General features: G+C 45.0%; 1 protein-coding gene across 7 annotated transcripts in view; it reads left to right on the top strand.

Moving 5' to 3' along the window:
- The window catches only part of MYO9A (myosin IXA), a 168,372-nt gene that overhangs the window by 106,465 nt on the left and 40,020 nt on the right, over positions 1-21,887 (top strand). For all 7 annotated transcript variants that reach the window (XM_027889155.1, XM_027889197.1, XM_027889171.1 and 4 more), the window contains 5 exons: positions 2,399-2,533; positions 11,926-12,047; positions 13,058-13,199; positions 13,874-14,069; positions 17,811-17,930. In XM_027889155.1, the coding sequence (XP_027744956.1) occupies positions 2,399-2,533; positions 11,926-12,047; positions 13,058-13,199; positions 13,874-14,069; positions 17,811-17,930 (715 nt within the window). The remainder of the gene's footprint in view (positions 1-2,398; positions 2,534-11,925; positions 12,048-13,057; positions 13,200-13,873; positions 14,070-17,810; positions 17,931-21,887) is intronic.

Raw genomic sequence — 21,887 nt, forward strand, 5'->3', positions numbered from 1 at the left:
GATGCAAAGGGAGCATTGGATGAGAAAAAGTCACTTTGTCCTGTTTCCATCATCACTTTTTCCATGTATAATATGGATAAAGTAGGAGCTGCTGATTAGACAGAGAGTTCAAGGAAGATTCTCCCTGAAATATAGCTGAAACAAAGATGAGGCAGAAGCTCTCTGCTCGTTAGGCTGTCAGTTAATGAATGTCTGGGAACAAAAGGGCTCGTTGGGACGAGCAGGAGAAGGATCAACCCTTGGGAAGCAGCGAGTGGGAGCAAATTCCTCTGCCAGGTTCAGTCCTTGCTCTGGTGGTTCCTAATTCCCATCCTCTGGTCAAACGGCTGTTTCTCACGGGCCTTTCTCCAAGTGATGCAAACTCTGGGAAGCTGGCCAAGGGCCTTCATCCCTGGCATGGCACGGGCGAAAGGCAGAGTCTGCCTGGCCCTGGGATAGGAAGAAGGGCCTGGGCGAAGGATAAAGTAGCCAAAGAACTCTCAGGAAAATGGTTTAGAGCCTTATCCTTGTGCTTAAAAGCCTTTTTCCTTGTGTTTTCAGTTCTTCCAGCAGCCCAAGTCCATGTCACACAAAGCTCCAGCTCACGAGCCGTGGCCGCTCCGCCTGCGGTTGCTCTGCTGGCTCAGCCGGAGGTGGTTCCCTGGGCAGGAGTTGGGCACAGAAGGAATATTTTCCTCCCAGCTGATGTGGTCTGTTGAAAATGGACATAGAGTTGAGAGACTCGTGGATAGTCTTGTTTATATTCCTGGCAGTGGAGTTAAGCTGGTCTCAGGAAGGAAGTCTTACAAAATCCGGAGTGCAGATAATGCCGATCAGTTGAAAGCCGGCGGCTCCTGACTGCTCTCGGTTCTTCTGAGGGGCAGAGGAGAGAGGGAGTTTCTCCTCCCTACTTGAGCTTTGGTTCATTTGCTAATGCTTTTACCTCTCTCATTACTTCTGTTTAGTTAATTGTAACAGGTGAATGGAGCCTGTGTGTGAGGGAGATGGCTTTGGTTGGACCCCAGGGCGCAGTGCACTGAGGAGCTGCTGGTGGAGCTCTCTGTGCACATGTCCTTCAGACTCTTCATTCCCCCTCTGATGACAACCGGCTTGCTGGGTGGACAGTTTTATTTGTAACTAATTGTTATTAATTAGATGTTTAACAGAATAGCCACGTACAGGCTTGGAAGCTGCAGCAGAACAACCTTGAGCTTGTTTTTCCCCCTGTGTGGATGAGGTTTATCTGCTGTCACATCCCCATGTCCCTCTTGCCCCGGCTTTGCCAAATTCACCTGGTGGGCAGAAGGCTCAGTTTTATGAAAACCAACACCTTCACGAGGGAGAAAGATCCCCAGTTCTGCTTCCATGAAGGGTAGGAAGGATAGTCTGAGCTGGGAAGGGGTGGGTTGTACTTGCTTGTGGGCCAACATACGCCTGGCCAGGGGTCCACGACTTCCATTCCCTGAGGGGGAGCGGGATTGGTTTGGGAGAGGGGAGGGGGCCAGGAGGATGCAAAGCAAGCTGTGAATTCACAGCAATGTTGGCCTTGTTTTACCAACACAGGAAACCTTCGTGCACCCACGTCTTGAGGAGCATCTCAGGAGGTCGTTGTAGGAGAGAAGAGAGACCAAACAGGCTTTGGCTCTTCAACTTGGAGAAAAGGCTGGGGTGGGATATGGCTGAGGTTCACAAAAACATCAAAGTGATGGAAAAAAGGCAGTTTAAATTGGTAACTCACCAAATCCTGCAATTCCTGTTATGGAATATGGATCCAGGGAAAGGAAAGCCTTGCCCCTGGTGAAGTGCTCAAAGTTGACCTGAGGGGCTGTGAGTGATCATAGTGCCAATGGGTAAAAAAAACCCAAACATTGGATGGGTACTTCTTCACAGCTCTCTTGCCCATGAACTAAGGGGAACACAGAGAGGCCTCTCCATCCCCCTCATCCCAAAACTATGTGTGCTGGTGGGAGTTTCTTCCCAAGGTTTGCAGTTGGAGTGGGTTTGCTTGGACACTGTTCACCTTGGAAGGGTGTTTTGGTGGGCTGCAAGTGTTTGTTTCCCAAACCTATCTCCATTTTTCTCCTCGAAAGATCAATGTTGTTTTAAATACAAGAGAATAACTTGGAACTGGATTCAAGTTTCTTCAAAGATGGCAATTTTTTTATAAATTAAAAAAACTACCACCTCTCAAAGGACTTTTCTCTTAGAGCAAGTCCATCTGTCCAGATATCTAAAGTTACATGTTGTCTCTCTGATTGGGTGAATTCTTCCAGATGGCACCATATCAACGATTCCAGGAAAAATCCTGCTATTAACTCGATTTAATTCCATCTGTATTCTTTGGATTATGTGCTCCCTACAAACAATCCACTGGCTTTATGTGCTTTTGTTCTAATCCTCACTCTTATTTTCCTTGCAGACTTTATCCATTGGAGTCCTGGATATTTTTGGGTTTGAAGACTATGAAAACAACAGTTTTGAACAATTCTGCATCAACTTTGCCAATGAGCGCCTGCAGCACTACTTCAACCAGCACATCTTCAAACTGGAACAGGTAAGATTGGCAGTATTTACTCTCTGATGCCACTGAGTGTTGACAGTTTGTGGCTTTGATAAAGTCCTTAAATTGTCCCTTTAGTTCTCTTTGCTTAAGGAGTCCACTCAATCGCTCAGATTTAACCTCTCATTTCCCATATGACTCGGTGCCTTCTGTGAAATAAAATCCAGCCAGAGATTTGCTGGTTTTAAATAAACATTTTGGGTTACAAAAACATCGTGGAGACCTTACCCATTGCTCCTTTGTCTCCTTGATCTGTGCTCAGAGGCTCATCCATGAGCGATTCCTTCCTTGCCTTTGCTTGAACTTACTGCTGTGCCATTTAATATCCTGGAGAAGTTATTTTTTGGCATCTGCTGAAGATGCCATCCCAATCTTCTGCTGGATTTTTGCTTCCCAGTGTTGATTTGTGTGGAGAGAGGGGAAATGTCGCTTCACACGTGTTCTCCAAGGTCAGGCTTGAGAGCATTAAGACCTTCAATAGCCCTGGCAGATTAGGTGGGAAAGGTTGAACTTTAAGCTTTGCTTTAGGTTTGGTTCAGACTGGGTGTCGCTTTCCAGCCTCAGATTAACAGATAACAAAACTCCAGGCTGTAATTCAGCAGGTAGCAGGTACAGGATGGTTTAGTCTGTTAATTAGGAGCGGAGGAGGCTTCTCCAAACATCCAACAACAGTCAGGACAAGAGAACTGAAGGTACATGTTGGAGTATAAGGATAATCAAAACTAAGCAATATAGCTCTGAGTAAATCTTTTGGGGAATGTTTGCTCTTGAGTTGGATGATTTCTGTTAACTTTCTGTATTTTTGATCAATAAGGTGGAGCAGAGCTGCTCAAACCCCTTTTAATTTCAGTTTTTTAGTGGCTGGTGCACTTGGCTCAATAGATGCTTTGAGAAGGGAATGGGAAACCTTATGTGTATTTCTAGGACCAGCTCTATCCCATTATCCACCATAAAAATGCCAACTTTAATACTATTTCAAAGCCAAACCAGCTGGGTTTTTGTAAACCTCACTAAAACACTTCCTAGAAGAGATTCAGGGAGGGAGAACCCTTGCTTAAGACTGGAGAGAGGTGACACCCCAGTGAGGTGAGATTTCAGGGCACAGGTTTCTGCAGCCTCCCCAGAGATGGTGTCATCCCTAAGGGGATTCCTGTGATTGGGCTGGGATCCCCTGGATCCTGGCAGGAGCGCTGAAAGCTCTGCTGGTAGGAAACAGGGGCATCTCGGCACAGTTTGTGTTCTATAAATACAAGAGGGCACCAGTTCCTGGGTGAATGAATTGTGGGGTTAAACCATTTATTTTCCTCTTCCTGGATTTCTGTACTGTGTGTGGAGGAGTGCGTTTGATGGGAAGAAAACCTGATGATGCGTCTGGGACAAGAGGAAACTGAGGGGAGACCTCATGGCAGTTACAACTTCCTTGTGAGGGGCAGAGGAGGGGCAGGCCCTGATCTCTGTGGAGATCAGTGACAGGACCCCAGGGAATGGCCTGAAGTTGTGTCAGGGCAGGGTCAGGTTGGATCTCAGGGAAAGGTTCTTCCCCCTGAGAAGGCGGGGTTGGGCACTGAACAGGCTCCCCAGGGCAGTGGGCACAGCACCAAGGCTGGCAGAGCTCCAGGAGCATTGGGATGCTCCTCTGGGGCACCTGGTGTGACTCTTGGGGATGGTCCTGTGCAGGGCCAGGAGTTGGACTGGATGATCCTCGTGGGTCCCTTCCAACTCAGCATATTCTGGGGTTCTGGGATATTCAGATCTTGGATGTTCCAAATGTCCTTCCTTCCTCGCTGGCCCAGAGAGTAACCAGCACTTTAGTGACAGTCTCTAGCCTACAGATGAAGAGCAGGGAGTTAATATTGTGTTTCAAGACAGAAAAATAGTTCTATTACTGCAAAATGTGAATTTATCTGAGGTATTTGGGGCTTTTTAAGGGTTTAATTGATGTCTTGATGTCACGGTGATAGGGACCTGAAGTGGGTAGATCCTGCTCTGAATCCTTCCTTGATCTCCAAAGGTTGCAGGAGGCTGAAGAGGTTGCTGAGATACTTGGATACTTCTGCTAAAAAAGAAATGACAAAGAATAGTCACTAAGGATTTTTCTTAAAATCCCAGTAGAATTTGTCTGCAAGAACAACATTTAGCCATGATGGAATTGTTGCTGTGGCATCTGCTGATGTTATGGAAACCAAAATACCCTCCACAAAGTCATCTGACAGAACCATGGGATTATTTTACCCTTTCTTCCCTTTTTTTTTTTTCCTGGTGATATCTAATACAATGAGCCTTGTGAATCTTTTTTTAAACCTTCTATCTGAAGATGACGCTATTTCCAGTGGTTTGGGAACAACCCTCGGGCATCCTCAGGCTCCAGCCTGGAGCCTCCTATAAATAGAGGCCTTTTGCAGCAGCAGCCTCCTCCCTTGGAACTAACCATGGGGAAAAGGTAAAGACCAGAAATCCTGGTCTACCCGGACCGACAAACTCCTGGATTGGGAAGGATAACAATCTATTTATTCACCTAGAAAGTTTTCTATTGCAGGAGTCACGACCTTGCACTGTCACAGCAAGAGAGGGGGGGAAAGTCTCCAAGATCATCAAATCCAACTTTCACCCAAGTACCCCCATGGTTTAATCTGGACTGTCAGATTTCTCCACACAGGATCAGTAAATTTCCTGTGCCTCTCCCAGGTTCCTGGGGTGGAGGGTGGGTGAGGGGCTGTACCATTTTAAAACAACCCAAATTCCAGCAAATTAAATCTGAGGCTGCCTACGTGCAGCGGGTGGGAGGTTGTCAGTGGATGAAGCATCAGCCTCAACATAAAGCCAAATTTTCCTGCCATTTGCTGAGGAGCTGCTGAAATAGTCACCTCAAAGGAGACAAGACCATCCCAAGGAGGATCTTTGCTTCAGGGGAAGCCTCAGACTCTCTGCACTGCCAGACTGTATCACTGACAGAGGGTGCCTTCAGAACCTGTTTATAGGCTCTGTATTTATGGGAAATGGATCAGTATTTAGATTTTATTGTGTCTGTGTGGTGTTATATATTTATATATATATATGTGTATGTATATGGCTGCATCTATAAATTCCTTTTCTACTTTAATTGAGACCAAACGTAAAAATCCTCATTCCTAAATGAAAACATTGGATTGTCAGCCTTGGAATCTTCTGGAGGGATGTCGGGAACTCAAGGCATCTGCCTTGTCTGCAGCACCAGCACCGACCCAGACACTGGACATGTTCATTCAGGAACTTCCTAATAATAGTGATGTCTTCCCATGTCATGGATTTCTCATGAACTTCCTAATAATAAGGTTCTCCTACCCCACGGATTTATCGTATCAAGCCCATTTTAATTCTCATAAATGGTTCTGCTCATGATGCCAAACCTGCAGTTGCTGAACAAGCAATTAATCCTCCATGGGATGGAGTCATTCCTGGATGGAGGAATCCTGGGTGGACAGATTTCCTCACACCTTGTTACCATTTCCAGTGGTGAACAACATTCCCAGGCTGCCCGGAATTGGTTTTAGGGTGCAAATGTATAGAGACATATCCAGAAAGGAGGTTTTATGAGGTTTAACTCCTTTCATTTCTCGTCTAACAACGGCCCATTTGAACATATTAGATGATAGAAGAATATTTAGGGATTATTTTAAGCTGGGGAAGTCAGCTGGGAATAGAGAGAAATGGGGAAGGGGGTTAATTCCTGGTTTCTCACTTTGCAAACACCGCCTGAACCTGAAGCAGATGGTGTTGGAGAAAAGAAGGGAGGAATTTCACACCCTGCTGTTTAGTCGGGCATTTTTATACCAAGTATGTACATTTAGACATCCCAAAGTAACTGTTTCTTGTATGGTTCTGCACTACATGAGTCTGTAAGACAGGAGCACAATGTGTTCCCACGTGGAGTTACGCTGGGAAAAGAGATTTTTCAGTTGATATCCCACTTTAATTTGGGAATTTTCCTTGTGTAAACAAGGTTTTTCCTATGTCGTGGTAAGGAAAGGCTTGGGCAGATGAAGTCCTGGGGCTGGGCTGGCTCTATCTATGAGCTGATGGGGTTTTCTGCTGGATTTAAGTTTTGAGTTTTTGGATTTGGATTTGAGTTTTCTAAGCCCTCAGTTTTGTGGTTTTAGACAGGTGGGAAGCTTAGGAGGGTGTTTATTTTTTATTTTTATCACATTTCCTCTTTCATTTCTTCTCTGCGTTTCCTCTTCTCTGCTTTTTCAAGCTCCTGGTCACTCCCTCCAACCACCTCTGAATTTTACCACAGGATTTTGGGGAGCAATATTGCCAGTTCCCCAGGGACCACGACACTCCAGATAGGTGTGAGCTTAAACATCATATTTAGTGCTTTCTCCTCTGATTTTTTTTTTTATTTACTCAGTTTTATTTACTTGTTTTTATTCACTGTTGACCGTGACTGAATATGGAGCCATTGATAATCGAGAATGTGTGGATGTGGAAAGACATTTTCCAGCATCTCCAAGATTCTTTTGGGCTTGTGGGTGGCTTTTCTCCCACTCAAGACCTGTAAATCTTTAATCCCAGCCTGGATCAGGGTGTGTTTAGGTTTGGCTTAGCACCTGAATAAAGTCCTGATAACAGAACTGGGCCAACACTACCAGAAAGATAACGGGACTTTGTTCTCAACACCTTCAACTCTAAAATGATGACATTTTTCTGTTCCTAGCAGGAGGATTTCCACCAGGCCTAGTGGCCCTGTTGGGAAGGTTTTCCTGCTGCTCAGCATGTGTATTTTAATCTTAAATTCTTTGTACTGTGGGCCATAAGCAGCGTTCGTGCCCTGGATTGGGAGAGGCGGGTGCAGTTTATCTTTACCAGTGCTTGACTCTCTCTAAATTTTCATATTTAAAAATGTTACCTGTTCTGTCTCATTCTGTTTATTTGGCACCCCAGATTTTACATGGTTTTATGCTTCAGGTAATGCTGTTGGGTGTACTAAGATTCAGTAATGATTTACACTCATATTCCATGTGCGTTTCCAAGTCTGGATCTCCATTTCATATCTTTTTTTTTAATATATTTGAGCATCACAATTTGTGTTTTATTCAGATCACTTTAAAAAGCATCATTTTGGAACAACAAAAACTCAGATTAATGCTGCCTGTTCTCCTGAACCACCTCCCTGCTCAGCCACGTCTTCCTGAATATTGAGTGAGATAATTAAGTAATAAATACCTCATGTTTTTTGCATCGAATCCCTTGATATAATAAATATTTACATGGAGTTTTTCCCCTGAAGAGAGGCGAGATGAAGTCACCACCAGCCTTCTCTCCTGAGCTGCAACTGAGTCAGAGAGGCCAAATGCACATTGTGCGGTTTTGCTGAGCTGGCAGCGAGTGCGGCCCCGCGGCCCCGGCTCCGCTTGGGACACAGCGCAGCCTCCGAGTCCTTCAGGCTGGAACAGCCCTTGGGTCAGACGTGAGGACGGACTGGCAATGAGATGCTGGGAAGCAGTACCTGGAAAGGGACCTTGAAAAAGGGCAAGTTGGCCATGGGTCAGCAGTGCCCTGGCAGCCAGGAGGGCCAGCCGTGTCCTGGGGGGCATCAGGCCCAGCGTCAGGGAGGGGATTGTCCCGCTCTGCGCTGACCTGGGGCAGCCTCACCTGCAATATTAGAAAGATATAAAGCAATTAGAGAGGGTCCAAAGGATGGAGACAGAGATAGTGAAGGGCCTTGAGGGAATGGCTTTTTTTAGTTCTTCACTCCGTTTCTTTTGCTGAATCTGGGAGCTCAGTGCTCTCCTTTCCAGGGAACTTGCATCGCTCAGGCTTCAGCTGTCCAGAGGTGGGAGGAATAAATCCCCACACTTGTATTGGGAGCAAGAATGCCAAAACCACGGCTCTGTGGACTTTACTGTACTAGAAACTTCTGTAGATAGTGGTGATTTCAAGAATTTGGGTTTTGATGTAAGGGTAGTCTTCTAGGAGTAGGACATTTGAATTGGCCCCTGAATATATCTTAGTTTGAAGTCAAAGTATAAATTTAAGCTGATTTTTGATTAACCTCCAGTTTGAGGTTTTTTGGTTTGAATGGACTGAAAGTGTTTCGTCTTGTCTTTGTCTTGTCAAATGAAAACCTCTTGTTGTTTGGATGCAATTCCTTAATATTCCAGTGTTCTGTGAGGACCCTGCATCCTTCAAAGGATGGCAGAGGCTTTATTGTTGTACTCAGAAGCGAAGGAATATTTTGGAGGATATTTTAAGGATTTAAAAATTCCTGAATTCCTGAATTCTGCAGGAAGACAGGAGAATATGAATGTAGAAATTATATAGAGTATTAATAACTGCAATTTAATTCAGTTTAACATATATACAATTTTACACTAAAGCTTCTGCCTTTATGTGGGTGATCTCCAGGGTGTTCTGAGACCCAGGAAACACCCCAGGAATTACATTGGTCAGTCCCAAAGCCATAGTTACATCTCCTGAACTGTGATCCTAAAGGCAACCAAACCAATAACTGGAAAAATGCTAGGAAAAAAAGAAATAAGGGGAATTTTTTTTCCCATTTAAGCTTTGGAATGGTTCCTGCTGCTGCGTATATGCCTGCCTTGAAACGAGAGCACATGTCTGAGTTATTGTGGAAGAGATTGTTAGTTGAGGACTTTAATCCCTCTTCACATTTGGCCAGTGCAGCAAGAGGTTGAAGTGGAGATAGAAGGGAGGGAGCAACCCCAGTGCCTGGGACTGAATGTTTCTGACCCAGCTCAAAGGAAAAAGAAGAGCTGAACAGGGCAAAATTAGCCAAAATCCTGCAGCTGAAGGAACTGAGGCCAGGAGGGACGTGACGACTGGCCTGAAGGCTGTGGAAGAGCCTAAAATGAGCCTGGAGAAGCAGAGACCTTGAACACTGGTCTTTTAGGGTCATTTATTGGAGTATAGTTAAACTCAACACCCACCAACTGCCAATTTTGCACTGCTTTGAGGAGCAGGAGAAGTTTTTAGTGTGTAGCCCTGTCCACTGTGCAGCTGCCCCACAGGGATGGATGTCTAGAGGCTTCTAGAGCAGGGTGATGGTTTGTGCCTGGTTTAGACACGTGGAGGCTTAAAACTCTGCATAATTTGAGGCTTGGGAGGGGAACAAAAATGGCAGGCCCCCATAGTAGTTCAAAGAGGAGTCACGGTAATAACCATGAGCACTGAACTGGGATCAGCTCCTTGATTTATTGCTCTCCAGGTGCTCCCGACCAGGCTTGAGCTGGCAAAGCTGGGACTGATGCACCCTGCACTCAGTTAAGGGGCTGTCAGAGGCAGGGGTTTGATGGATGATGCCGACTCCCATTACCACCATACCTCTCCTGAATCACTCAAGAGAAGCTCCGGAACGTGCAGCCCATGCAGGAACTTTTTTCCTGCCTTGTGCTGAAAACGGAGTGAGTTTTACTCAAATACTTGGTTTTCAAGTGCCTGTAGTTTACAGGGAGTTGAATATGTGGTGGTACATGTCTACTGTGTCCTGGTTGCTCTGCAGAAACTGAAGGAAAAAGAATAAAAAATTGAATTAAAAAAATTCAAATCCATCATGTGGATTTTCAGGATTTTTTTTTTTTCCAATGGGATGAGTCATATCTTGAACCCAAAAGGCTTTAGGGATGTTAAGACCTCCTTCTAGGCCTGCACAGAGTATCATGGGTTTAGGCGTGGACAGTGTCTCCAGCACTGAATTCAGGACCTTGTTGGGAGTTTTTAGGAAAAATTTCTTGTGAAATGTCTCAAAGCACTTGATGCTCTTTAATTCTAAAAATAATATCTGTCGAGTTCATGGTAATTTTGGATGGGGAGAGTTGGATGGATCTTTTTTGAAGTTGTTCACTCATGTTAAAAATAAAGGCAGATAATAATATAATTAATTAGATTGTTGGAGAAATGCATCAAATTAGGATTTTAGGAGTTTTTTGCTTTTCTTCTTCAATTTTGCCATCACAGTGTTTTAAAGTGAAAACACAGCTTGGCTTGGTAGGACTTTTTCTACTACATGGAGTAAGGTGTACGTTCCAATCTCTCTGTTTAGACAGTGAGTCATGAGCCTTAAAAGCATATGATAAAAATGATGATTTTCAAGCTCTACATTCATCCAAATTCCCTAAAATAATTTCTTCATAAGAGTTCTTCAAGAAATCCAGCTGATAAATACGTCTCTGAAGAGATGAGCTTTACAAGAGAGCAAGAGTTGGAGTTATTTTGGTGGAAAATGAACAGGTTTTTTCGCCTCAGCATGAATTTGGGGACAGATCCTCAGTATCCTGTAGAGGGTCATGGTTTTGCTGGTTTTGGAGTGGTGACCTTGGCTACCTGGAGGTCTCTTCGTTAGCCTGTAGAGCACCAGCTATTAGTAGTGTGAGATCCAGAAGAACAAAGCCCATGGAATCAGGAGAGGGAGATGTTGTGCTTTTCCTAGCCATTAAAGAAATGTATTGTATATATTGTACCAGTTTTCTTCCAGCAACTAAATAATAATTTTGATGCAAATACACTGGGTGATGCTTTGGTGGATGAGAAGCTCAATGTGCCCCTGGCATCCAAAACCCCTCCTGTGCACTGTGGGGGATTCTGCCCCTCTGCCCCCCTCAGGTGAGACCCCACCTGCAGAGCTACCTCCTGATCTGGGGAACAACAGCACACGAATGTGGAGCTGCTGGAGCAAGTCCAGAGGAGGCCACGGAGCTGCTCCGAGGGCTGGAGCCCCTCTGCTCTCAAGCCAGGCTGGGAATGTTGCAGTGTTCAACTGGAGAAGAGAAGCTCCAAGGAGACCTGAGAGCCCCTTCCAGTGTCTAAAGGAGCTCCAGGAGAGCTGGAGAGGGACTTGGGACAAGGGATGAAAGGGCAGGCCAAGGGGGAATGGCTTCCCACTGTTGGAGGGCAGGGTTAGGTGGGATATTGTGAAGGAATTATTGGCTGTGAGGGTGGAGAGGCCCTGGCACAGGTTGTTCAGAGAAGCTGTGGCTGCCCCATCCCTGGAAGTGGTAAAGGCCAGGTTGGATGGGGCTTGGAGCAACCTGGGATAGTGGAAGGTGTCCCTGCCCCTGGCAGATGAACTTTAAGGTCCCTTCCAACCCAAGCCATGCTGTGATTTAACAACAATCAGGAGAAGAAAAGGAAAAATCCCTGCACAGCCAACCCATGTCTGAACAAACCTCTGGTGCATCTGAAATCTTAAAATGCCAGGTGGTTCTCTGTGGTTTAGGTTGTTCCAGCAGTTCTTTATCCTTTTCTTTGCCATCACAGGAAGCATTGATGGCACATCAACACAAGAGACGATCGTTTTGGTAAATTGTGTGTCAGTTTCCACAAACCTGTTTGAATCTTGCCTTTTATTTTTGCCTGCACCAAACATGATGTCATCTGTGGGACTCTTTTAGGAGGAATATAGAGCAGAAGGAATTAGCTGGCACAACATCGACTACATAGACAACTCCAGCTGCATCAACCTGATCAGCAAGAAGCCAACAGGGCTGCTCCACCTGCTGGATGAGGAAAGCAAGTGAGTAGGAAAGTGCTGGCTTTGCCAATGATATTTGGATTTTCTCTTCAAATGTGTTTATCCTTCAGTTTTACCTCTTGTGATTCTTCCCAGAAAGGTGCTGATTATCTCATTGGGCTGATTTGTGTCTCTGGTTTTGTTTTTGAGGTGGTAATGCAAGCGGTGGACAAGAAGCAAGCTGAGCAAAAAGCCTTAACAAATAATAATTCAAATTGTTTTTCCAGAATTTCTTCCATTAAAGGGAAAGGAGAAGGTTTCTCCTGCTTCTCTCCTCATTTTTCTCCCTGTCCCTTACGGTGTAACAACAGGAACATACTCGAGGCTGAGCTTAGAGTGAAGGGAGAAGCCGAGTGCGGATTGTGTTTGCTGTTAGTGGGGTACAAGGTGGATTTATCAATTTACTGCAAAAATTAAGCCAGGATGAGCTGAGGGCACTCCTGGTTAGGGGCTACACTTCCCCAGGGTTTCATGAGCATCAGGGATCCAGCTCAAATGTTCACCCTTGCTTCATCCCCCTGGCTCATCTTGGTGGAATTTCCCAGAGGAGTGTGTGGCTCTCAGCCTGCCTTTGGGTGGAAACTTTGGAGCAAAATGGTTTTTCCATCAGATACCCCTGGCAGTTCTCTCCCTGTGAAGGGCAGAGAAAGGTGTTTTTGCCCTGGTCCCCTCAGATCCACATGGCTGTGGCCCAGGACACGAGGTCTCCTCCCACCATTTGCTTGGAGGTTACTGCTCTGCTCCTTCTCTCGTTGAGTGATGCTGTCCCAGCAATTCCGTGCTGGGCTAAAACGCCTCAAGTTAGAGAAAGTTATGAATATACCCCAAACTGCAGATTTACATGAAGCTGGAGGGTGGAGGATTGCCTTGCTCCTACCCAGAGGCTCTGCCCAAGCAGGCACAGAAGTGGAAGCTCAGGATATCTCTGTTTTCCCTTTTGTGGCCGAGAAAGAAGAGGTAAAAGCTTTTCCCTTGTGTTTACAGCTCTCTTCTGTTTAATTCTTCCCACTCAGTTTCCCTCAAGCAACAAACCAGACGCTGCTGGACAAATTTAAGCGTCAGCATGAAGGGAGTTCCTACATCGAGTTTCCGGCGGTCATGGAGCCGGCTTTCATTATCAAACACTATGCCGGCAAAGTGAAGTACGGAGTCAAGGTCTGTCCCCCAGCTGTTCCCTGGGAGTTGTTTCCATTTAACTCTGGGATGGGGAGGGGGAGGCTCCACAGACATGTTCTGGGGAGGTTTTGGCTCAGGAAGAGACACGTGGGTCGGGAGAGAAGTGTTTGGTGAAAAACTTGGCTGGAATGAGAAGGTGGGGATTGGGGCTTCCTGTTCTCCTCCTCGTGGGCATTTGGGGGAGGAATTTAGGTTAGTGCTGTGTCCCGATGACAGGTTAAAACTGTGGGCCTGGTGTCCTTTCTGGGCTTGGTTTGTGTAGCAAACCCAATGTTTTACTCATCAGGAGCCAGTTTTAAGGCAGGTCATGTGAGCTCGGGTCTCGGCATCCCACTGCCCCAGGTACTTCCTGAAATCCCGCGGGAACCATTTCAAAGTTGACCCTATTTCTACTCATGCAAGTTAATGGCAGAGGGAATTCTGGTGGGCAGGGGAGCCTGAGGGATAAAGAGCCTCGGGATTTAATTGTGTTTCTGATGCAATAAATGCCCACGATAAGCATCAGAGATGATGGTCGGAAAGAGTCATCTAATATGGGAGCAGAAAAGGAAGATGGAAGCAGGATTCAATAGCTGTGGAAGACCTTACCCAGAATATCATGTGGATATTGTTTATTTTCCTCTTTTCTCCCCTTCCTTTTCCTCCTTCCCCAGGATTTCCGGGAGAAGAACACAGACCACATGCGGCCGGACATCGTGGCTCTGCTGCGGAGCAGCAGGAATGCCTTCATCTGCGGAATGATCGGCATCGACCCCGTGGCCGTGTTCCGCTGGGCTGTCCTCAGGGCCTTCTTCAGGGCCACGGTGGCCTTCAGGGAGGCTGGGAAACGATACGTGGAGAAGAAAACTGGTACGTGTGTCCCTCTGCTAATCCTGGTGCCTGTTTTGCAGTTGAGGTCTAAGATATTATTATACTGTTTTAAGTAGCCTGATTTATGAAGTGATTTATCTGTTAAAAAACTTGTTAAAATAGCAGATAGGGTTTTTGAAGAAGTTACATTTAAAAGGGACATTTGGATTTTAACAGATCACAGGGAAATATTTTCACTTTACTGCTGCTTGAATTTTTCTGTTTTGTAGAATGTTCAGATAGGAAAACCTGAACATTCAGAGGTGTAAAAATTATCCAGCAGAAAAGGCAAATTGGTTTCATGAGAGTTCTTGAGCCGTTACAACCGAAAAAAGGCAATAATTCTTCTCTGTCATTTTCCAAGCTGTTCACCCTTTCAGCTCCAAGAGAGCGTGTCTCTTGTGTAGCAAAATTCATGGCTTTGCAGTCACCCAGAACAGCCTCACAGGCATTAAATTAAAGAAAAGTGATGGTGCATCATCATGCTGGGGCAGGCAAGGCCTGGCTGTGCTTTCAGACCATTTCTCTGCATAAAGCAATTTGGGGCAGATGGGTACAAGCCATTACTATTCATTTCTGGGCACAAGAGGGCTTGAAATTCACAATGAAATTAGAGCCTCAGCAGGGAAAATGTCAACTGAGTTAAAATTAAGCCCAGAGCTGCCCCATGAATTATTTTTTTAATCAGAGAGGTGCATCATGGAGGAGCCTGGGACAAGGAGCATAAGGATGGAAACTGTGCAAGCAGAAAGAATCATTTTCTTGGGAGCGAATCCCAAGAAGAGCAGGAGGCAGAAAAATCAGCTTTCAGCTCCTCCTGGCAAACCGCTCGGATGCGGTGGAAGGAAGGAGATGTTCCTCATGAACCAGGGTCTGTCTGGCACATGCAGGCACGTTTATGGACAGCGGGGCTTCGTGATGCTAAGAGGGAGATGGCAAAGACCTTTGGCTTCCAAAATCTGTCTTTGCATTTTCATCTTGCATAAAGCCCAGGTTGAGCCAAAGTGAGCTGGCCCAGGAGATGATAATATGTTCAGGCTTGGGAAGTAAGAGCTGATTTCAAGCCCTGCTTGGCTTTCTGTGTCTCTGACCACTGGTCGTGCTCGTCTCCTCACTCCTCAGCTGCCCCTCTGCTCTTCAGTGTGGAGTTTGTGGCCAAACTTGCTTATATCTATATTATATCAATATATAGGTATAAATTTGAGTCCTGGAGGTTTTCAGACAATTCTGAGACTCAGTTCTTACATTGCTTTCTATTTCCATGCCAAAACTAACTAATCATAGTGGTGGCTGAGTTTCTAAACCTTTCCTAGCATGTGGTGCTGCTCTTTAAGTCTGTCTGGTGTCCTTTGACCTGTTTTCAAATGGCTTTCTTTGTAACCTCTGCTTTTTGAGTCAAAGGAAAAGAAAAAAACACACAAGCACTCAGAAAGCTGTAAAAGGTTTGTCTTCAACTTCCTGACAACTCTCAGATCATTTGTACCCAGGCAGACGGCTTGGCCAGTGTCTGGACAGTGGGATGGGCTAGTGCAGTGTGATACATCCTCTGCCAGATGCTGCAAGTCTCTTCTCCCTAAAACAATGCAGAAAAGCCCCAAACTGATATTTTGCACTTAATGGCAGAAAGCATTTGGGAGTGATTAAAGTATCACTAAAATAACCCCATCTCCAAAGTAAACAGCAGAGAATCAAAGACAGCACGTGTTTGAGGTTTATTTTGTGTTTTAGCAGACCTTAATGTCTTTATTGAGCCAGATTTGAGCATCTCACTGCCCACAACCGTGGAGCTTTTGATACAATGGTGGTAGATAAGTGAGAATAACTTCTCTCACATGTGTTCATCCACATGTGCACATTTAATATCTGCATAGAAGTTTTTTTCAAGGCAGGTGTGGTGAAGAAGCAGGGAAATATCTGCACCAGGCTTCTTTCATTTAGGGCTCTTTGCACTCTTTTGTCTCAACCCCAGCTGAGTCTCTCTTGCTTTTCCCCATCTAAGTCACCCTTGCAACATCCAACGGGGATTTTCCTGAAAAATCCCTAGCTTTTGGATAATCAGCTCTGCAAAATTTTGCTCTGCTTTCTCTTTGCATCATCCTCTTGGTTATCTCCTCCATGCCAGCAGTGCCTACCAGTGCTGCGGATGCTCCTGGAAGGATAATCAGCATTTTTCCCTGCTGGCTTTGGGGACTCTCCTTTTTTTTGTGCTCCTGATAGTGCAGCTTTTGGTAACTGTGTGTTTGTCCTCGTGAACCTGGAGGTGAAGAGCAGCAAAGTGGAGTCAATGTGAATTTTGTTGGGTGTCTTTCTCTTCTGCCCAAGTGCTGCCAACTTTCACTGGATGGGACACAACCTGCAGTTGGCTGAAGGGTGGAATTCTTCAATAATTTGATTTTTAATTATTTTTATCAGTGAGTTTATCGTAGAGGATTTAAATGGTCCAATAGAACTATGTGTTTGAAGTAGATTTGTTCATGAACTTTGATTAAAGGAACATTATCAAGCTTTTTAGGGAAGAAATTTGGCTGATTGACTTTTTTTGCTGTGTCATTGCTATGAATTTATTACACAAAAGAAATCCCTAATCCTTTGGTGGAAAAGATGGTGCTATTCATATAAACCTGACTGTGGAGGGTCCCAGCTTTCTCATCCTGATTTTGTTGGACCCAAATCCTTGCTCTGACAAAGGTCTCGTGGTCCTGGGCCTGTGCCCACTCTCAGTGGGCTCTGCAGCTGGATTTGGCCACCAGGGATTGGTCTGTGGGTCAGTGCCTGCTGTGGACCTCCATAGTAACACCTCATCAAAAACAATCCCAGTGGCTTCTGCAGATTTATCCCCAAAGCTGGGCACCAAAAAAAAACCCAACCTCCTGTGAAATAATTAAAAAACCCCACCTATATTTGCCAAATAAAGGTGGCAGCAATCCAAAACTTGGTCCTTGAGGTCTCACTAATGTTAAAGTGAGGAAGAGGCCCCTTGAGAGTGTTCCTTTGGGAAGCTCATGCGGGTCCTTTCCGATGAGTCGATGTGTTGGTATGAAATGCTTCCGTATGTGCCGGCACAAGGTAACTCCTCGGTGACCTCATCACACCTCACGGGAGTGTCACATGTCCCTTGGCACGGCCAAGGGTGACAGAGAGGTTGTCACAGTGTCACCTGTGTGACCTCTCCTCCACCCCACGGTCAGAGCTGGGACACCAAAACTCCTCTTGGTGGTGCAGCGGTGGCTCCTTCTAACTCTGGGCCTCAAACTCAAACTCCAATCTGCCCTCCAGGAATATGGAACCCTTGTTTAATGCAAAGAATTTATATTATTTCTTTGAACTGCCCTTGTCTGAGCAAAGCGTGGCACTGGGCTGCAAGGTAAGGATTCCAGGTGGCCCTGTCAGGGAGCATCTGCACCAGGAACTGCGGGAAGCTCCTGGCAGAGGCAAAGAAGGGTTTTAAAAGAAATTAATAGAAGTAAATTTATGTAATAATCTAATTTTTGCCCAAAGAATCTTGGAGCAATTAGAAAGTGATTATGCTCTGGCTAAGAAGGATTATAATTGGGATTGGGATGTGATCCAGCTCTTGTGCCACAGCTCCGTGTCCGGAGGAAACCAGAGTTAAATTGTGTCGACACGACCCTCAAGCTCTCACATCCCTGGGGCTCGTTCTTGCCCCTCTCCTGATTTCTGCTCATATAATCTCTCTTTTTTCTCAATTTTTTTTTGTTTGTTTTTATTTTGCTTCCCAAGGGCATGATGATGCAGTGCCATGTGCGGTTTTGAAAAGTGTGGATAGTTTTAGCTTTCTCCACCACCCAGTCCATCAGAGGAGCTTAGAGATCCTGCAGAGGTGCAAGGAGGAGAAGTACAGTAAGGCTCCCCCACCCACCCTCCCTTCTGATATGACACTCACACCAGAAATGGAAACCAGGTGCATTCTGTGTCCAAAGGGTCAAAAACAACGCCCCAGGAGCCTTCCAGTATCAAGCCAGTGCCTTAGAGCAATTTGGAGCCTATTGGGAAACCATTAGGCACAGCTGGAAGAGGAAAATGAAAAGCAAAATCACCTCTCTGGAGGTATCGCATCATTGGTGGTTTCCCCGTTGATGTTAATAAGGAATATTCCTGATACAGGGCACGGGACTGGTAAAGCCGGAATTTGACTTCATTTAGGTTTCATTGGGTTTCAAAACTAACTTCAGCTTGTGAAAAGATTGTCTCCAAGGGCTTTTGCTTAAAGCAGAGGCGTTTGGCAATGTTACTTTACAGAATGAGTTAAGTAGAGATGCACTTGGTCTCCATTTCTTCCTCCTCACTCATTCTCTGTCACGTAACAAACTCATCCTGCATGACAACATGGACACACTCCTGCCTGCACTGCTCTGTTTTATTTACATATAAAGAGAGATTTGGTGCTCTCCTGTTTAGCTGTCTCATTTTCCTGCCGTTATCCTCTCCCTTCGTGTTGCACGTTGAAGCTGACAGCACAAGCTCTGCTGTGCGCGGGCAGAGCCTCAGCCCAAGGTGCTTAAATATGAAATTTAGGGGTAAATGCAAACCACCTTTTTTCTCTCTGCAGACCTGAGTGTGGTAAGTGCAGTGGGTGCATTTTAAGTCTTCACAACTCTGGATTTCCTGTTAGAAACTTTCTGTCAAGTGTCTGTGCTTGCTGCACTCTGTGGGGTTGGGGAGCAGAAATGGTTTAGTTCTTAATTTAGACTTCCATTCTTGTTTTAACTACATTGCTTTTTCCTACAAGTTCCCACCACAGCTCTAAGAAAATGTAAAGGAATGATACTAAATTTGACTAGATTTTAGATTTTATTACATGGTGTTGTGCTTAGTGATCTCACAGATGCTACTAAGAAACTATTGAAAAGGAAGGTGATTAACAGTAGAGTAATTTTACTTGCAATTCATTCATCAATTTCACCTTTAATTTGCAAGTTAACTCAGCAGTTTGGGAGGTTTTGGGAGTTTATTTGCAGTTTTTTAGTGGGAAGAAGGAAATTCGTACAACCAAGGAACTTTAACTTAATGGGAAGCAGCGAAGTTGAGCTCAGCATCTTAAAACCCCACTTATTATAGTCTGGTCCACACAGTTTGGGCTCTCTCAGGATTGGTCTGATGTTTGGATCCAGTATCACTGTAGTTTGTGAACTGGCCAAGAGCGTCTTCCCAGACCAACAAGTAATTCCTGTTCTGCATCCAGAAATCATTCCCATCTTCCCACAGGGTGTTCTGCTCTCCCAGGCTCCCCAGCTTTGGCTAAACCAGGCTTGGAGAGTGTGTGATTTTTCCGTTCCGAATTCAACAGGTTCGTGGGCCCCGCAGGCGAAGCTCTTCGGGCTGAGGTTACCCTGGGGACTCGACTTTCCCATGAATCAGATGAGGTCACATCCATGTCATTCTTGAGAGAGGAACCAAGATCATCTCCTTGTCTTGAATTGTGCAATTAGTCCTGCCACGAAAAAAAGAGAGAAAACTAATTGATTTGATGAGTTTATTGAGATTCCCTTTAGGTCCCTCTGTATTCAGCTTCTGTAGCCAGCTGATCACCCTTCCCTGGCCATCTCAGCTGCTTCCCTGGCACTGTTGGATCCATCAATTAATAGTCTTCCTCCAGAGCAAGGCACTGGGTTTAGACATCCCTGAGCTCAAGACCAAAGGTCTGCTGGTTGGTGTTCCTCAGCAGGGAGTAGACTGGGATTATCCAAGGCTCCTCTCAATGAGGACAAAGACCTATTGGGCAAATCAGGCCATCTTTGTGAAACCCTCCAGCTGAAGAAAAGGGAATGTGCTTGAAAAATCAGAATAATTTCCTGCCTGAAATGTAAAATAGATCATGCTGTGTCTGGGCTGGATGAAGGGAGGGCATGGTTGCCCTCACACCACTGTCCTTTCATGCAGAGCATTAATATTTACAATATCCTATATTCACTATACAGAATTCTCAAAGCCACATGTGACTCATCAGCTTAAATCTAAGACCTGTTTCCCTTCTGTTTGTAAAATTCCCCCCTATATTTCCCAGAAAACAGACTACATCAACATGGCAGCTTTTATTTGGCTGGGACACTGCCAAATTTCTGCTTTAAAGAACCAAGTGATGGCACAACGTAGAAAAATCTTCATTTTTGGTCTGTCTGAAGCAATTCTCTTCAACCCCATTTGTGCACCAGAAATTTTATTAATCAACAAATCGCTCAAGGTGCTGAGCTGGCAGAATTATGAGGCAGTTTTAATTCAACTTGTCCCTGGAAGCCTGAAAGAGAAATCTCCTTTTCCCAAGCAATGCCAGGATATTTTGATACAACCTTGCCTTCATCACTTCAGCCCAACTTGGGTTGGAAGGTGTTTTAGGCGTTTTCTTTGGTGGGGAGTGCAGGGAAGTGAAGGAGGACAGATTTGGCTCCAGAAAGAAGGCTGTGGACTAAAAAAATCTTGGAAATACCAGTGAAAGCCCATTTTTCATGGAATGCTTTAGGCTGGAGAAGCCACCTGTGCATTAATGGGGAAGTATCCAGGTATATTTCCTATATAAAAGTAGACCCAGTTAGAGCTTAGGTTCTTTTTTTATCTAAAACTAACTACAAAAAGTACTAATACAATATTTCAAGCAGATTCTCGATTATTCCCATTTTTTTCCTCTTTACAACTGGGTTTCTGTGCTGTAAACCAGCAACTTTGGGCACAGAAATGCCAGTCTTGGAAGAGTTAAGAGAATACTCCTAGGACAGGAAATGTAGCCCAAAAATGGTTTAAATGGCAAAAAGAATGATTGAAAAGAGTTTTGAGCTCAAGGCACTCACATGAATTAGCTAGCTGCCTGACTTTCCAAAATCCTCCAGAGTTGGAGGTTGCCAAACATTCTCAGCAGAAGGGATTTGGTCCTGCCTCGGAGCACAGGAGGGATTGAAGATGACCTGTGGCAGCACATTCCCAAATTTCCTTTTGCCCACATTTCCAGGACATTTGGACACCTTTAGATCCAGTCACTTCACCGAATGGACCTTTCCAAGCACCTCCTGCCCAGCGTTCAGCTTCAAGACAAACTGTTGCAGCATCTCACCAGGTCCAGGAGGATGGGAGATGTCCTGTTAAAGGGATGTCACCCGTGAAGGTTTGGTAGGAATTCATCCTCTCTTCAGGGATTTCAGGCTCTCAGGAATGGCAGAGCAGCCGGACGAGCTCAGGGCTCAGCGTATCTGCTTTGTGTTCATCTTTGAGAACAAAATGATCCTCAGGACACCTTTTAGCTCAACACCTGGGTTGTGTTAAATAGGAAAGTGATAAATGTGGGGTCCACTAAACCAGAGTTTAGACCTCTTTCTTTTTAGGGTGGGGGTTTTTTTTAGCATTTTTCCCCACCTCAGATGTCTCAGGGTAAAATAAAATCCATTTTCCCTGCATCCAGGTGAGCACTGAGATGTTTCTTGTCTCACAGCAGTGATTTCCAGACAGTTAGAAAATTGCTCAGCTGTTTTCATGTCAAACTCCAGATTATCAGATCTCTAAATTTCGGTGGTTTAGTAGCTTGAAACGTGTTTTGTTGTCTATGAAAATTTTCTCCTGTCTTCCTAAAATGCTTGGTTACAAAACATTTCCACCTGGGGGAAGATAGCAGCTTGAAACAGCTGCTTCTGTAACCATGTGTAGCAGCTTCCTTGACTGAATATCAAATAGATCTTTTATTTAGTATCTTATTTTATTAGGGATACTTTATTACGTATAAATTGCTCTAAAACTAGATATCAAAGGAGAGAGGTTCAGTGGGCAATCAAGCCTATAAAAAGTAGCATATTAAGTATTTTCTACTATGTTCAT

The sequence above is a fragment of the Empidonax traillii genome, unplaced genomic scaffold, assembly GCF_003031625.1.
Source record: "Empidonax traillii isolate 1590-97213 ecotype Southwest subspecies unplaced genomic scaffold, ASM303162v1 scaffold12:size2584012, whole genome shotgun sequence".
In the NCBI taxonomy this organism is placed as follows: domain Eukaryota; kingdom Metazoa; phylum Chordata; class Aves; order Passeriformes; family Tyrannidae; genus Empidonax; species Empidonax traillii.